The following is a 15,845-nucleotide window of genomic DNA, read 5'->3' on the forward strand; positions in this document are numbered from 1 at the left end:
CATGAGATTTTCCAGCTCGAGAAGCTGTGGGTTCAAAGGCTGTTGAGTGTTTGAGCACCTGATGCTCAGGTATGCTCAGTCACGCTCTGGATCTGTGGGGAAAGCTCTGTGAACACAAGGCTGGAAAGAGCAGAAATCCCGGGGGGCATCAAGGACTTTGGGAGTTCAGGGGGTTCCTGGAGGATTTAGAAACATCTGCTGGGCTGAACTGCAAATGCATCTCTGGGGAGGAGCTTTGAAGCTCGATGGAAGATGCATTGAAAGGTTATTTCTCTTTTGGCTTTTGCTTATGAATGATATTTTGTTCTGCAAAGTTATTCTGCAGCAATTTTAGGAGAAGAGTAGAGAAGCACGTCAGGGATGTGAAAGCCTGAGGTGGGAAACGGGGACCCAAAGAGTCCCATGCCCTACTGCTGCCTCTGCAACCGTGGGGCAAAGCGTCCCCCAGCTCCCAGTGCCAACTGGGACCAGCGTGGGGCAGCCCCTCCCGAAGTGGGGAACCCCACATTTGGGGCTCTCCCTCCTCACACAGGCAGCTCCTGCTTTCCAGCTCCTACTCCCCTATTTTTGTCCGTCTGTCTCCCTTTTCGAGGAGTTTCGCTTTGGCGGGCGGCGGGGGGAGAGCCTGAGCTCCAGAACATCCTGTGCGAGCGTGGGGAGCCATAAAAGGCTTAAATACGGCTCTGCTAACACAGTGTGTACACACACACGCATGCACACCCCCGGCTGCCGCCACCGGGGGAAAGACCAGATGGGGAAACACTCTCCCTCTAATTGTCCTACATCTCCGGGCGGGTGAAGATTAGGGCTGCTGGATTTATGCTGATTTTGGTTTAGTTTTGTATTTATTTTGTGCCTTTCCTCGCATCCCTCCCACGCAGCGCTCCCAGCCCCGGCTGCTCCCGGCGCCGCTCGCGTCCCCCTCGCCGGTGCGGGGCGGGAGGTGGGGGATGCTCCGCGGGAACCGAGGACTCGGCTGTCGCGGTTGAAGAGCGTTTCTCGCAGCCGCGCTCCCCGCCCTGGACCCGGCTCCCCGGGGGCTGTGAGTACACCCGGTGGGCGGGAGGGAAGGAGGGGGTTTCTTGCTGGAGGTCAGCGGGTTTTTCGGGGGGGGTTGTTTTGCAGGGGGACGGCTTTATCGCGGTGTCAGGCCAGGCTTTTCATAAGCAACCAGAAACAAAGCTTTGAGTTTGTGTTTCCCCCCCTGCAAAAATGGGTTAAGGAGGGTGTGTTTTATGTGTTTTTATTTTGTTTTCTTTATTTTTTTTCCCTTCCCCCCAGTAGTCCCCGATCCCACCTTTTCGGCCCCTCTCCCCAGCCAGGCCCTGCCTGCGATGGGTGCGGGCGCTGAGCTCCGCCACTTGAGATCCTGCCCAGGCTCTTCACATTCCCCGCCGGAGGGATGCAGCCTAAACACAGAGTCGCAGGAGCTTTATAAACGTAAACAGTGAGACTGCAGGGCTTGAAAAAGACCTTCTGTGTATGACTCGTGTGAAAGAGAAGCAGTTTGTGCAGGCCAGAGGGCGAGGGGGGGATGCAGGATGCTGCTGGGTGCTGGACCGGGGCACCCATCACTCTCAGGTGGGTTAGCTTTTCTCTTGATGAAATTACAACTCTCTTGTGACAAACCGCACGGTGAATAAATCTTAACTCGTTCTGTTGACTCTTCAGCCCACCTAGGAAAAAAGCAAATAGGATGGGCTGCTTAGCTGTGCTAACGAGTGCCAGAAAATGAAACCGCTGTTCTCTCTGTCCTGTATAGCCTGCTAAAGCTCTGGGCATCCGGCTGCTGTGGAATATTCCCTTCCACAACCTCTCTGCCTTCCTTCTATAAGCAACCTCGGGAAGTCGCATTTGGCATGAGGAGGCTGGAAACCACCTCAAGGGACCAGTGATGGGGAGAAAGGGGTGAAGCCGGGGAGGAGGTCGGAGTGGCCCCAGGTTGCTGTCTGCACCTTCAAACTGCACCTACGTTCGTCTGCAAAGAGAGATACACAGCAACAGAAGGGATGAAACGAGCTGCTTGTGAGTGCTGCTGCTTTTTCTTTGCTCGCTACAATTAATTCTCTCATAATTGCAATGCTTTTTCACTCTCCGTGTAGCTAAACAGTCTCTTTTGCCATCTGGGTGATTTGGAGACAAAGGCAGGGAACTAGTGGATTATTTTTTTCCTGGGTAGCTGTTACTATGGCAAGGAAACTTGATTCAGTGTGAATAGAGGTCAGAAATACCAGACTGAAAATTTCATGCATGTTCTGTTTAAAGCTTCAGCTGCCGGGGTTTGAGCAATGGAGAAGGCACCAGAGTCTCCACTTTTCAAAGGCTCTTTTTAAAGCCTTTTCTGCTTAAAAGTTGGAGTCATTGAAAACCTAGACTTGGTGTTACACGACCTTGGGGACTGGGGCTGTATAATATTCAGAGCTTATAGACAGACTGTATCTTGTTCTGAGTGTCCCCAAGAAATGAGAATGAGCATTTGGGATGGGAGCTCAGGCTTCTGCAGTGCTGGGGGTGTTCTAAAGGTGCCAGACTTTGGAAAAGCCCCCGTGTCTTTGCCGAAATAAGGATTTCTATGTTTTGGTTTTGTATTTTCGTTTGTTACAGCAAAGGTTGGTACATGAGCCCACAGGGCTGGGGCCTCTTGGCCATACTGATGTTTATCTCCCAGTGCAAAGGGTGGTTACTCCGTGACATTTATGTGCTTCTAGGAGGAAAAGCAGCTTGTTTCAATTACACTGATTAACAGGGAGGGTTAAGTGCTGCTCCCACCTCCCAAACTTTTTGGTGCTTTATTTGAGATGCCCTGTATCCTGCTGACTTCCAGCATAGGTGAAAACAGCACAAAGGCAGACAGGGGAAATTCCCAGGGATCTCCCCTGTGTCCCCCCCAGCCCTGTACTGTGACTGTTCCTTGGGACAGAACCATGTTCCCTGCACTGAATCATCTCCTTTTAGCTGCCTTCATTGAGTCTGTGCTGTGTCATCTCTCCCTGCTCATTATTTAATAGCCCAGGCAGAGCTGAAACGAAGCTGCTCGCTCCTCCCTGGTGCTGAGCAGCAAGGAGCTGGGGTTTATTTCTTGCTTTTATTCCTCTTGGTGTTTTTGTGCTATTTCCAGCGTAATGTTGCCCCTGTTCCTGCCTCTCCTGTGACGCCGGTCCCCAGAGCGGTGGGAATCGTTCGCTCTCCAGTTGAACATCAACCTGATTGCAGCTCCGCAGCCCTTCTGCTCCTGTTGAACTGCCCCTGCTTTATCTGGGGTGACATTTCGGTGAGTACAAGAGCTTCTTTTATTTCAGAAAGGAGCGGTTGCTTTAATAGGCTTCTCTGTCAGGTTGCTGGCTGTCTGCGTTTTAACCTGCTCCTGGTGACAAGGGACATGTGGGTGTTTGGCAGGTGGGAGACAATTCGGGGAGCGGGGATGTCTGGGATGGGTGTCCTGGCCCTGACCCATCCGCAGATCTGCTGATGGAAATCTGGGGTCACGCTACTGAAGTCAGCAAAGCCAAGGGTATTTCTGAGGTCAACTGGTGGTGAAGAGCGTTGTTGTACCCTGGGTCTTTACGGTGTCCCTGGAATGATCACTGTTCCCAAAGTGAGGGTGTGAGCGGGTGATGCTCCGCAGGGCACAGCAGAAGCGCTGGAGGCTTTTCTGAGCGAATGGGACAAGCGTGGTACAGGGTGGGTTTGCGGTGAGTTGAGTTGTACCTGCCCCGGTGAGTTGTACCTGCCCCGGTGAGTTGTACCTGCCCCGGTGAGTTGTACCTGCCCCGGTGAGTTGTACCTGCCCCAGTGAGTTGTACCTGCCCCGGGCTGGCTGGGCATTCAGGATCTTTATAGCCCAGAGCTCCTCCCTGGGGGGTCTGTGTGTTATGTGTAAGTGTGGCTGGGATGTACACAGTGATGTCTTGGGGGTGGATATGCTTAGCATGAGCAATAAAAATAGAAGATTTGGGAGTATCTTAGTGGCTTTTCATCTTCTGGGGCTTTTTTGTATTCCCTTGTATTTGGAGAGGTGTAAATAAGGTCTGTTTGCCCTCCGTGCTGATGCAGCGATGCAATAGTTTGGGTTGTGCTGGATGAACACCCTGATGGGTGTCAAATCCTGGAGGGAGGCAAGATAGGAAGGAAAGCAACAGCAGCTGCACCGGGCAGCACCCAGCTCTCTCCCTTGCTCACTTCCCAGTGTTATCACTTTTATAAACCACAAATCATTGCAGGGAATAAATGCTACTAACCCAGGAGCTCTCTGAAATGAGCCCCATGTATTAATAACCTGTGGGGTGGGGGTGGCCTCTCGTTGCGGGGGTCATTTGGGTGTGCAGCCCCATGTACCGAGGTGTCCCCCTGTCCCCATAGCAAAGACCATGGGGAGTGTGGGCGAGCACTTAAACCTGGGGTTTCCATCCTGGGCTCAGGGCTGTGCTGCCGCCTCCCCCAACAGAAAAGCAATTACCATTCGTTTTGATTTTTATGTAGCCGTTTAAGAAGAAAAAAAGTTAATGCTTCCAATTTGTCTGGTATAATTAAGCGATAATTCCCTCTGCCTGGGAGGAGAACATGGCTGCAGCGCCCGGGCGTATTTTGATGGCTTGCACGGCTTTCTAGGGAGATTCAGGAGAGCTGGAGACAAAGGAGACAGGCACGGTGTTTCAAACTGACCTTGATTTTATTTAATGAGCACCAAAGCGGAACAGAGCTCGTGAGTCATGTGCCAAGGCGACCGAATGCAGGCAGAGGTTTGCGATACTGCTGGGGTGGTGGCTCCGGGTCCGCTGGTTCCTGCTGGCTGGGATCGCAGCTGGGTTGGCTTTGCAGGTCTCTGCTCTACCCGAGCTCACAAAGGACCTACAGAAATACTCGACCATCTCCAAGCGCTTTAAATCACGCTCTGGTGTGTCAAAAAAGGCATTTTTAAGACAATTCTACCGGAGATTTGAAGAGCATTAATAACAGCGGAGTAACTGGCCCCAGCCGTGAGGTTGTGCCTCTGTCAGCAGTCTGAGTGATGCTGATTGTGTCTCATCCCAGCACTGCGCTTAATAGTTGAAGAAATTGAGGCAAAGGGCAGGAAGATGACTTCTCAGGGGTCAGGATGCAAATCTGTCATGCTCCTGGAAATAGGAGCTGGCTCTGCTTTTTTAATTTGCTGGCCCATACTGAATTTGTCCGTGGTAATGCATGAAAAATCACCTGGAAAGAAGATAAATTATTCATGAAAGCAATAGCCCAGAGCTGCTTAAACTGCCAAGGCAAAATTCCCCGAGTTGCTCCAGTGGCGGGGAATGATGCACATTGGAGGAGAAGGGGTTGAGAACAGCAGCTGGTGATTTACTCTGTTGTTTGCCCCTTTCTCCCCAGCTCCTGGAAGATGCACAGCGTGGTTTGACTTGCTGCTGCTTTTTGTTGTTGCTTTGTGTCGCTTTATCCTGCGGCCCCCACAGTGCTGGGGTCCTGCTGCTCAAGGTTAGAGCCCAAGGAGTGTTTATGGGTTTATTAACCGTATTCTTTATGCAATAAATAATGTTTAGCTGACTAGTGAAATCTATTTGGGTGAATAAGTTAAAATAACAAGCTCTGCTTGGATTGATTGGTTTTCAGGCCAGCTCAGACTTGTAGGCTGAGTGATTTTGATGGATCACAGTCTAATTCTCTGAGATGATGCTTTTTCATCACCTTCCCCTAATTCACACTTGCAGAGGAGACGTAGGAGCCAGAGAAAGCTGCTTTCCCCTTCAGCCGGGCCCTGCAGACAGGCAGCGGGGAAGTGAGCAGACAGCCTGCAGCCTCCTGGGTTTGAACGTCGCTTGGGGGCGGAGATGCTCAGGAAACAGGATAACACAGGATAACAAACCGACTCCAACCTCTCTGCCTTTTTATTTTTTTCTCTTTTGTTTTATTTTTAGGATCGGTCTCTGCACCGGCTTCTGAGGCAGATCTGGAACTGCAGGATTAATGGAGACGCAGTGACAGGTACCGGTGGGTGCTGCTGCGCGTCGGGGGTGGTGGAGGGGCCGGTGGCTGCGGGAGGCTGGTGCTCCCATCCCTGCCAGCAGCTCCGGATGCTGTTTGTACTTTGTCTGCTCTTTTCTTTTAATCTTTTCCCTCTGTTTCGCAGTGCAGGGCAGGGACTGATGCTTCCTCACCTCACCGGCCACCATGGAGCTGGCGAATACCAAAGACTTCCAGTGGAAAACCCTCGCCCCGCTCCCCAGCCGCAGGGTCTACTCCACCTTGGTGGAAGCTGGCGGGCAGGTCTTTGCCATTGGGGGCTGCGATGACAACGGGGTCCCCATGGATTGTTTCGAGGTCTACTCCCCCGAGGCCGACCAGTGGACCTCGCTGCCCCCCATGCCCACGGCCCGCGCCGGGGTGGCCGTGGCCACTTTGGGCAAGAGGATCATGGTGATTGGAGGGGTCGGAGTGAATCAGATGCCGCTGAAGATAGTGGAGATGTACAACGTAGACGAGGGCAAGTGGAAGAAGAGGAACTCGCTGAGAGAGGCGGCCATGGGCATCTCGGTGACGGCAAAAGGCAAGGAGGGTTCGGTCCTCCCAGGGCAGGGAGGGATGGGAGGGTCGGCATCAGTTGGTGCATCAGGCACAAAGGCTTTCCTGGCAATGGCACAGGGTTTGTTATTCTCCAAAACAGTTTCTGTTCTTCTAGAAGTTGAACCCCGTGTATTTGTCATATCCCGCTTGTTAAAGGTGGCAGCTGAGAGCATACAGTCGTAGAATTGCTTCAGTTGGAAGAGACCCTCAGGATTATCGAGTCCAACCATAACCCAACTCCAGCACTAACCCATGTCCCTAAGAACCTTGTCTAAACACCTTTTAAACCCCTCCAGGGATGGTGACTCCAGCACTGCCCTGGGCAGCCTGTTCCAATGCCCCACAGCCCTTTGGGGAAGAAATTGTTCCCCAGATCCAACCTCAACCTCCCCTGGCGCAACTTGAGGCCGTTTCCTCTGCTCCTGGCGCTTGTTCCTGGGGAGCAGAGCCCGACCCCCCTGGCTCCAAGCTCCTTTCAGGCAGTTCAGAGATCAGAAGGTCTCCCCTCAGCTCCTGTTCTCCAGCTGAACCCCCAGCTCCCTCAAACTGCCCCTCATAAATAAAACCAGATAAACCCTGGGGCTGCTCAGTATCTTCAGCCCTGGAGACATAAAGAGTTGTGGCTGTGTTGGTACCTGGGTTATTTTGGACAGGTCCAAGCTCCAGGGTCTCAAATCAAACTTCTCCAGGGTTTTGTAGCAAATTCTGGTCCTTATGTGCTGCAGATGCTGGGCAAATAGGAGTGGTGGTGCTGGCTGCACGAAACCAGGCTGGGAGCACCGTGGCTGAGCTGCAGAGCCAGAAGGGATGGTCTTGGAGCTGCAGAACAGCGTTGGTTTGAAGAGACATCCCTGGTCCAAACCCAGAAGCAGCCAGGAGAGAGTCAGCTTCATGGTCATGGGCTCAAATCATTGTACAAGCTCCCACGTTGCTTCCCCTCTGCAGTCCTCACCACGGTCTTAAATGGGGCTTGTTAAAAACCCGTGAGGCTCTGCCTTATTAGCCCATCTCATTGTTTCATTTTCAAGCAGAGATGTGGAACATTGATTTCCTTTAGCAGGCTCTGCCGTGCTTGTGAAGAGCCTGGCGCTGGGAGCCGTGTTCCCAAGCAGCGCGCCTGGGGTCAACCAGCTCCCCGCCGGGCCCGGATTACAAATCTAATCTCCAGGCAGCTTCTTTGAAAGCTGCTTGGGTTGTTTGCTTAAGTGGGTTTAAAAGCTACCGTCAAGGAATGTTTAAAAATAATGTTTACCATCTCGGAGATGTTTTTCTCTGAGTATAAGCTTTCCTGACTGATACGGCAGGGTCAATTTGGTGTGAGAACAGAAATAGCAGCTGAAATCCTTGCAGCGGGTGGGCTGGTCTGTGCTTTTTCAGCTGCTTTGTAGGGCTGCCCACCAGGGCAAGGCAGCTGTCGCTGTTCTCCTGAATCGTGTCTGTGGGGCTGTAGTGCTTGTTGAAGGAGATAACGTGGGTGCTGTGCAGGTAGGACTTTGTTTTGGAGAGCCGGGTTTGCCATTAGCCAAACGTGGATGTAGCTGATACGAATTTGATGCCAGACCTCACTGGGGCGAAGCAGGAGCTGTATTTCTGATGCTTTCCTATAATAATTTTGTGGGGTTTTCTTCTTTATTTTTCCTTGCTTCTTGGCCCTGTCCAGACTACAGAGTCTATGCGGCTGGTGGGATGGGATCCGACCTGCGGCCGCACAACTACCTGCAGCACTACGACATGCTCAAGGACATCTGGGTGTCGCTGGCGGCCATGCCCACACCCCGCTACGCTGCCACCTCCTTCCTGCGAGGCTCCAAGATCTACGTGCTGGGTAAGGAGCGTTCCTGGCGCCTCCTCCTCCTCGGGCACCGCCGGGCAGCAGCTCTTCTGATCTGAGTGCTGAGAAACCTCCCTGGAGGTTTGAGGAACGCTCCTTCCCATCCCTGCCTGCTTTCTTATGCATTTATAGAATCATTTAGGTTGGAAGAGACCTTCAAGGTCATCAAGTCCAACTGTTACCCCAGCCCTGGCACTAACCCATGTCCCTGAGAACCTCATCTCAGTGTCTGTTCAACCCTCCAGTGATGATGACTGCAGCACTGCCCTGGGCAGCCTGTTCCAATGCCCCACAGCCCTTTGGGGAAGAAATTTAGAAATTCAGAACTGCTAAGCTTGCAGCTGTGGGTTTGGAGAGGGGCTGTTGCTGGGTTTGCATTCACAGCTCCATTGCAAACCTGTACCCTCAAACACCCCGGGAGCTCCCAGGTCCCGCAGCAGCTCTTGTCTCCCTGTCCCAGGCCCATCAGTGACCAGCTGAGGGTACAACTGGTCTTTTCCTACTCAATTTGCAGTCCCGTGACTGTGGTTGAAAGCCCTTGGGCTCAAATAGTCAGTAAAAATACTTTCTATGCTTTTTAGACCAGCAAAGTACCGTGCAGCTTCGCAAAGGGTCTGCCTTTGGTGGAGGAAGGACCTGCTGTAGCTGGGAAATGCTGGACTGAGCCTTCTGCGGGGGATGATTTTCATTCCTTTTTGCCTTACACAAAGGGAAACCAAGGCAGAGAAATGTTGCTGTTAGCTCAATGGCCAAACAGAATATCCGGATCAAAATGCAGGAGTTCTGATTGCTCAAGCCACCAGACAACCCTGGCTCTCTTTAGGGGTTACCGAAAAAGACTCTTTGATCTATTTTACAGTTTGCTCTGCTGCTGGCAAACAGTTTGTGGGCCCAGTAGCGAGCACAGGTTCTGCCTTCAAAGGCAACAGTGAATATCTGAGCTGAGAATAGCTGAATTCATCTGCATCTGAGGGCTGGAAGAATAAAACGCGTCTTTGGCGGTGGGAGCAGCAGCTGCTCTGGCTTTCCCGCTCTATCAGGAGCTTGGGTTGCACTGGCCCCAAGCTCATCTGAATTGCAAAGGGCTCCCCAAGCACCCATCCCTGCTCTGCTGTGAATTTGTCTTGATTAAACGGGTGCATATTAACACCTTCCTGCGCTCGCAACCCACTGCTGCCAGCGTGGAGGGAAGCGGAGGGTGCGATGGAGTGAAAAATGCGGTTAAGGAGAAGCGAGCGCAACAGTGCGAAGGTGCGGGTGACTTGAGAGCTGGGGAAATCAGGCTCTCAGCCTGCCCTGGGAGGCTCCTCTGCTTCCTGCTGCCCGTGGGTTGGTGCTGTGAGCCACGTTTGACCCTTTTCCTTCCATCTCCTCCGCCCCAGGGGGAAGGCAGTCCAAGTACGCTATCAACGCCTTCGAGGTCTTTGACACCGAGACCAGATCGTGGACCAAGTTTCCCAACATCCCCAACAAAAGAGCCTTCTCCAGCTTCGTGCCTACAGAAGACAAACTCTTCAGTCTCGGGGGCCTGCGGCAGGGCCGGCTCTACCGGCAGCCCAAGTTCATGAGGACCGTGGACATGTTTGACATGGAACAAGGTGGGTGGATTGTCCCAGCACACAGGGCTTTGCTCTCTTTGCAGAGCTCTCATCTGCTGAGCCCTGGGACCGCTGGCACCTTAAGCCCAGCCTAGAGGAAGGCCTGCGGTCAAGATTAACAAGTCGAGGCAGCAGAGGGGCAAAACCATGATCCCAAGACACTGGGTTCAACAGCTCCGTCTGATCTGGTGGTGATGCTGACCCTTGTGTCATGAGGTTTTGCTACCCCAAGGGGAAGCAGCAAAATGATGATCCTACAAGCAAGTAGGAGGTCAGAGAGGCAGATGGTTTTCCAGGAATGGGTGCTCCCGCAATGCCCGCTGTGTCCTGTCCCTCCCAGGTGGCTGGATGAAGATGGAGCGCTCCTCCTACCTGAAGAAAAGGCGAGCGGACTTTGTGGCTGGCTACCTGAAAGGCAGAGTCGTTGTGGCTGGGGGACTAGGTGAGGCACTGCGGAGGGTGGGAACACTTTAAAAGCATCTGTGAGTCATGTGTTGTCACAGAGGGGAGGGATCCTGGCCCTGGCAGCACTGGGGAAGCAGGGAAAACGCATCCCATAAGTGAATGGGGTCCAGAGCACAGATGCTGTTCCAGAGAAGATAAGAAATGCTTGCCCGTGCTTCCCAGGTGACCCAGTGCCTTGGTTTTTTTTCACAAATATGATGGAGTGGAGCATCTCCTGTGTGAGGAAAGGCTGAGGGAGCTGGGGCTCTGGAGCTGGAGAAGAGGAGACTGAGGGGGGACTCATTCATGGGGATCAATATGGAAAGGGGGAGTGTCAGGAGGATGGAACCAGGCTCTTCTGGGTGACAACCAGTGACAGGACAAGAGGCAGTGGGTGCAAACTGGAACACAGGAGGTTCCACTTAAATTTGAGAAGAAACTTGTTCGTGGTGAGGGTGTCAGAGCCTGGCCCAGGCTGCCCAGGGAGGTTGTGGAGTCTCCTTCTGTGCAGACATTCAAACCCGCCTGGACACCTTCCTGTGGAACCTCAGCTGGGTGTTCCTGCTCCATGGGGGGATTGCACTGGATGAGCTTTCCAGGTCCCTTCAACCCCTGACATTCTGGGATTCTGTGTATTGTCCTTCCAGGAAACCAGCCGACTGTCCTGGAGTCCGCAGAGGCCTTCCACCCTGAGAAGAACAAGTGGGAGAGCCTCCCCCCCATGCCCACCCCGCGCTGTGCCTGCTCCAGCATCGTGGTGCAGAACTGTCTGCTGGCGGTCGGCGGGGTGAGCCAGGGCCTGAGCAGCGCCGTGGAAGCCCTGTGCCTCTCCGATTCCTGACCCTGCTGGTGGGGCTGAGTCTGGGGGAGCATCACCCGAGCTGCCCCAGGAGCCTGGTAGCTAAACCCAGCCTTGCTCTGGAGCCAGGGCTGCTGTTTTTCTCCCTTGTGGGCACTGACGTTCCAGCCCCATGGAGGGAAGGAGCATTTTGGCCCGGGGTCCCCTCCAGTTGTCTTCAGAGCTCTATGGGGAAGCCCAAGTGAAGGACCAGCTCACAGTGTCTCCTGCCAGCAGAAGGACTCTGGAGATCAGGGCATGGGCAAGTCCCTCCCTGTGGCCATCGTCACCCGCTAGCAGAGGCGATGGGTTCAGAGGTGTTAGGAGCATCCAGACAGGTTGGTTGTGGCTCAGGGAGAACTGAGGTGACGTTGCAATCTCTGAGCACCCTGGAATCGACGTGTGCTTCCCTGCACAGATCCCCTTGGCTTGCAACAAGGGAAGCTGCTAACCTGCAGCCAGATTCGGGGGTCATTCTGTTGCCTTCATAGCAAGGCTTTTCCCGCAAGCCTGTAGCATTTGATTATCCTTTTGCCAGGAGCCAGAGCACTGCTCCTGGAGGGGATGAATACCCAAGGGACTATTTGGGCTAGAGGGAAGACCTTCTTGGCACAGGACTAGCGCAGGTACTGCCTTTGTCATGTTTCGCACAGAGATGGCTTTGCTGCCAGTGAAGCCAGAAGCCCCCAGCTATCCCCTGCTCTTTGGTTTTGTTCTGGCCGTGCAGTTTGCAGGAGGGCTGTCCACACCGCGGGGTTACAATTGTAGCTGTAGCAGTTGCACCATTAAAAGGTTGTCTTTGGGGAAGCCCAACCTGTGCTGTGGGCTTTAGCATGGGATCGTTTTGGTTGGAAGAGACCGTCAGGATCAAGTCCAACTGTTAGCCCAACGCTGACGCTAACCCATGTCCCTGGGAACCTCAGCAGGGACTGGTCATGGGGACCCTCACCCTTGGCACATCCAGATGCATCTGCTTTCATGCAGCCTCTAAAAGAAAACTTTTGACCATGGGGTGCAGAGGTGCAAGATGTGCTCCTGAGATCCCCTCTGAGCCCCCAAGGACAGAGGGATGGGCTTCTCCTTCCCTTCCAAGAACCACACAATCATTTTGGCTGAAAAAGACCCTCAAGATCATCAAGTCCAACTGTAACCCATCCCTGGCACTGCCCCGTGTCCCGAGAACCTCATGTCCGTCTGTCCAACCCTCCAGGGATGGTGACTCCAGCACTGCCCTGGGCAGCCTGTTCCAATGCCCCACAGCCCTTTGGGGAAGAAATTGTTCCCCACATCCAACCTCAGCCTCCCCTGGTGCAACAAAAATGATTGTACAAAGAAGTGGGACCCGGGCTGAAAAGGGGGACTCGGGGGGAGTCAGTGCAGCAGCCGTGGGTCGCTGCTGTGTCCCATGCCTTGGGGGCTGCCCCCCCTTTGTCCTTTTCCGAGGTGTCCATCCCGCTTTTAGGGAGGTTCTCGGGGCGGGGGGGGGTTCCCGGTGATGCTGCTGGGGCAGCTGCGGCCCCGCCGGTTGCGGAGCTCCGAGGACACCGTGCGGCGGCCGCGGCAACGGCAGCAGCGGCCCGGGGGGGCGGCCGGGGGCCGGGACTCGCTCCGGGGAAGCCCTGAGCTGGGACCCCCGGGCCGGCTCCCGCCCCTCCAGGGGTGGCGGGGCCGTTCGCGGCGGTCGGTGCTCGTTGGGAACTGGTGAAACGAGTTGGCTTCTGAAGTGCAGCCCTAGCAGCTCTCTCTGATCGCAAAGCTCGAATGAAAAGGGAAAAGCCCCGACTTCCCAGCTAATGAGCTGCTCGCTAATTATTTCCATCCCACCTGCTCGTCTCTCGCTGCGTACGGAGGTGTCTGTCCCCATCCCCTGTCGCGTTCCCATCCTGGTGCTTTGTTCGTTGAGACACCGTGTTTTGGAAGGTTGTATAAATGCAAATATCTAATTGCAGAAAGGAGCTCTCCCCCAGTGCAGAAATGCAGCTCTGGCCCCGGTGAGGAGCACAGAGCACGACATAGACCATTTTGACCCAGTGCAGGTGGGGGGGGCTCTGGGGTGAGATCTGCTGGGGGGGTGAGGCTGCAGGGAAGGGTGAGCGGGGCACAAGGGCCAGAGATTTCTGTCTAACAGCATCCTGGGATGCTGAAAGGTCCACTGGGTCTAGCAGAGCTGCAGGAAGGTGCTAAGAGCACCCATCTGTGTGTGTGCAGCCCTGGGTGGCTGCCTTGTGACCCCCTAGAAGGCTCAAAAAACATCCCTTTGAACCACAAAAATTGGAGGGAGAGAAGGAGCCTCCTTTTCTAGAACAAACCCCGTGTCTCCCGGCACAGCTGATCTCCGTTTCAGCCGCCTCTGCATAGCTGAGAGTCTCTAGCTCTTATTGAAGTGTTTTCCTTTGTCCTCAAGGAACCTTTCCCACACACGGCACAGCCTGATGCTCCTCCGCTCTTGCTTTCTCATTAGCCCTGAGCCCTGTTTATTGCAGCGAGGCCGCGCTGGCCGCGGCTCAGCGTTTGGAGCTGCTGCGCTTGGCTTTGTTAAGCTGGAGCAAGGGGAGGAGGAATCCGCTCCCTTTGTCTGGCTGCAGAACAGCTGGGGGCTGATCCTTTGCTTTCTCCCTCTAGTAGAAAAGCTGGAGAGAGTGACAGACAAAGCAGCGTCATGGGAATAAACCCGCTCTAGGACTTAATGAAGAGATGTCAGGGGCTGGGGACACGGCTGGGGGGAGACGGTTGGTAATCAAAGCTGGGGGTGTGCTGAGCGCTTAGAAAAGGAGAGAAAGAGGAGCTCTCCGAGGGGCAGCTTAGCGAGAAGCAGGTCAGCTGCCTTTGTAGTGAAACCCAAGCTCTCCTCACCAAACAGGATCCCTGGTATGTCCCCAGAGCCCCTGTGTCCCCGAGGAGGTCGCTCTGTGGCACTGGGTGCTGCTGCCTGGGGCCGCTTTTGCCCATGGTGGTGCTATGCAAAGCCAGGTTTGTAAAAAAGGTCCAAACGTACATGTTGTTTGGACTTTCCCATGTGTAGTTCCCACCCTGAGCAGCTCTCCCAGGAGTTTCCACATCTATCCTAATTTCAGGGGCTGGGGAGCTTCCCAAGCAGCTGTTGAAATGGAGAACTAAACAGCAGAGTCAATTATACTGTTAAGCATCATTCTTTATTTTATCAGCGCTGGGGAATGCTGGGGATCATCCTCCATAAGTACTCCAATGACTGGATGCTCTCGCATTGCTTATATTCACATAATACTAAGAAATAATTTATGATGTAATTATTAGTTAAATACAAACTAAGCACTGTGCTTCTAAACAACGGATCACTTCATCTTCTGTCTCCCTCTTGTCGTGCAGAAGGATCTAAAGCTTCAAAAATACCCCCTTGTTTTGCAGGTGGTCAGAAAGCGTTGATCACATCAATTGGTTAATGATGGGTACATCCTTTAACTTAATCACAATACACATTAATTTGGCAGCTTCTCTTCACCGTGAGCTCTTGCTGTGACCCCCAGAGTGCTCCACAGCCACATCCTGGTCCATCTACTGCTTTTCCCCTAAAATCTGCTGGGAAAGGTGGCTGCTGAGCCTTCAGACACATCCAGCACGTATCTGCTGCTTCCAGACAACACCCACTCGGAGACCTCTGTACCTGAAGAACTGAAGCACTTTCCCTGGTCATAAGCTTGTTTGCTTTTTACGAGCAGAGATCATAAATGGCTTTACAAACACAGAGAGGTAACCAGGCAGCAGGAATGTGAGTAGAGTCATCGTGGGGACGATGGGTGCCCAGCAGCGAGCTGTTAGGCAGCACCAGGTTACTTAAAGTTCCTTCTGGGCTCATCAAAGGCTGGAAGGAGACCCTTGGGAATGTGTGGCCCTTCCCTGGCTCCTCTCGGCTCGTGGGAAATCCCTTCTAGCGGGTGAGATTCCCTCCAGGAGCAGGGGAAATGCTCCGAGTTTTCCCATCGCCTCTCCGGGCTCGATGGTGGCATCCACCAGTCCCAGCACGCTGGCAAACACCAGCCGGAGGATTAAGTCTTTCCACTGCTGGTTCTCACAACTCCACCTCGAACCCTGCCATTTCTCTGCCTTGTTCCTGTGGGAAATAAGAGGCTGTGGGAGATAATCTGCTTTTGTTTGGAGCAAAAGGGCTGTGCCCGCTCTCCAGGTGATGGAGATGTGACCGATGCCAAGGCTGGGGAGCAGGGAGGTAAATCAGACGCGCCCCGACTATAAGTAGGGGGTTGTTTTTAAGTAAGCACTGCGCTTGTTTGGGCTCCTGTTCTCCTCCTGGTGCTCTGAACAGCAGGTGGCATCCCTGTGCTGAGCTGGGCCAGCACCTCCCGGCACGCATCCTGCTGCAACGGGGTCTGCGGTGCTGGGCTATGCTGCTGGGATGGGCAGCAGCCTGGCTCCAAAATCCCACGTTGGGTTGTGCAGGGATCCTGGTTAATAGCACAAGGATCCAGCAAATTGTAAAAAAACGATGTTCTGCATCTCTCCAGCATTTTGTTCTCATGAACAGGCGTCACCTCGGAGTCCAAACGCCTTGCAGCAGCTATGACAGAGCTCTCTGCAACTGCCTGAAAGG

General features: G+C 53.7%; 1 protein-coding gene across 4 annotated transcripts; it reads left to right on the forward strand.

The window, feature by feature from the left end:
- Positions 1–644: 644 nt before the first annotated feature.
- On the forward strand, positions 645–12,076 carry KLHDC8A (kelch domain containing 8A). 4 transcript variants are annotated; one of them, XM_071817628.1, is made up of 10 exons: positions 645–1,042; positions 1,282–1,581; positions 1,763–2,025; positions 3,119–3,271; positions 5,907–5,973; positions 6,119–6,535; positions 8,213–8,377; positions 9,766–9,981; positions 10,322–10,423; positions 11,073–12,076. In XM_071817628.1, exons 6-10 carry the CDS (start codon positions 6,160–6,162, stop codon positions 11,264–11,266), a joined length of 1,053 nt encoding a protein of 350 aa, XP_071673729.1. In that variant the 5' UTR covers positions 645–1,042; positions 1,282–1,581; positions 1,763–2,025; positions 3,119–3,271; positions 5,907–5,973; positions 6,119–6,159; the 3' UTR covers positions 11,267–12,076. The 4 variants fall into 4 exon arrangements, with proteins under 4 accessions (XP_071673729.1, XP_071673728.1, XP_065710907.1 ...); XM_071817627.1 differs by having other exon boundaries at positions 1,285–1,581; XM_065854835.2 differs by lacking the exon at positions 1,282–1,581.
- The last annotated feature ends 3,769 nt before the right edge of the window (positions 12,077–15,845 follow it).

This window comes from Patagioenas fasciata, chromosome 21 (assembly GCF_037038585.1).
Source record: "Patagioenas fasciata isolate bPatFas1 chromosome 21, bPatFas1.hap1, whole genome shotgun sequence".
In the NCBI taxonomy this organism is placed as follows: Eukaryota; Metazoa; Chordata; class Aves; order Columbiformes; family Columbidae; genus Patagioenas; species Patagioenas fasciata.

Coding starts and splice junctions, on each gene's coding strand:
- KLHDC8A (XM_071817628.1), top strand. CDS start 6,160: ATGGAGCTGGCGAATACCAAAGACTTCCAGTGGAAAACCCTCGCCCCG. Junction 8,378..9,765: donor CTCCAAGATCTACGTGCTGG/GTAAGGAGCGTT, acceptor CCTCCGCCCCAG/GGGGAAGGCAGTCCAAGTAC. Junction 9,982..10,321: donor CATGTTTGACATGGAACAAG/GTGGGTGGATTG, acceptor TGTCCCTCCCAG/GTGGCTGGATGAAGATGGAG.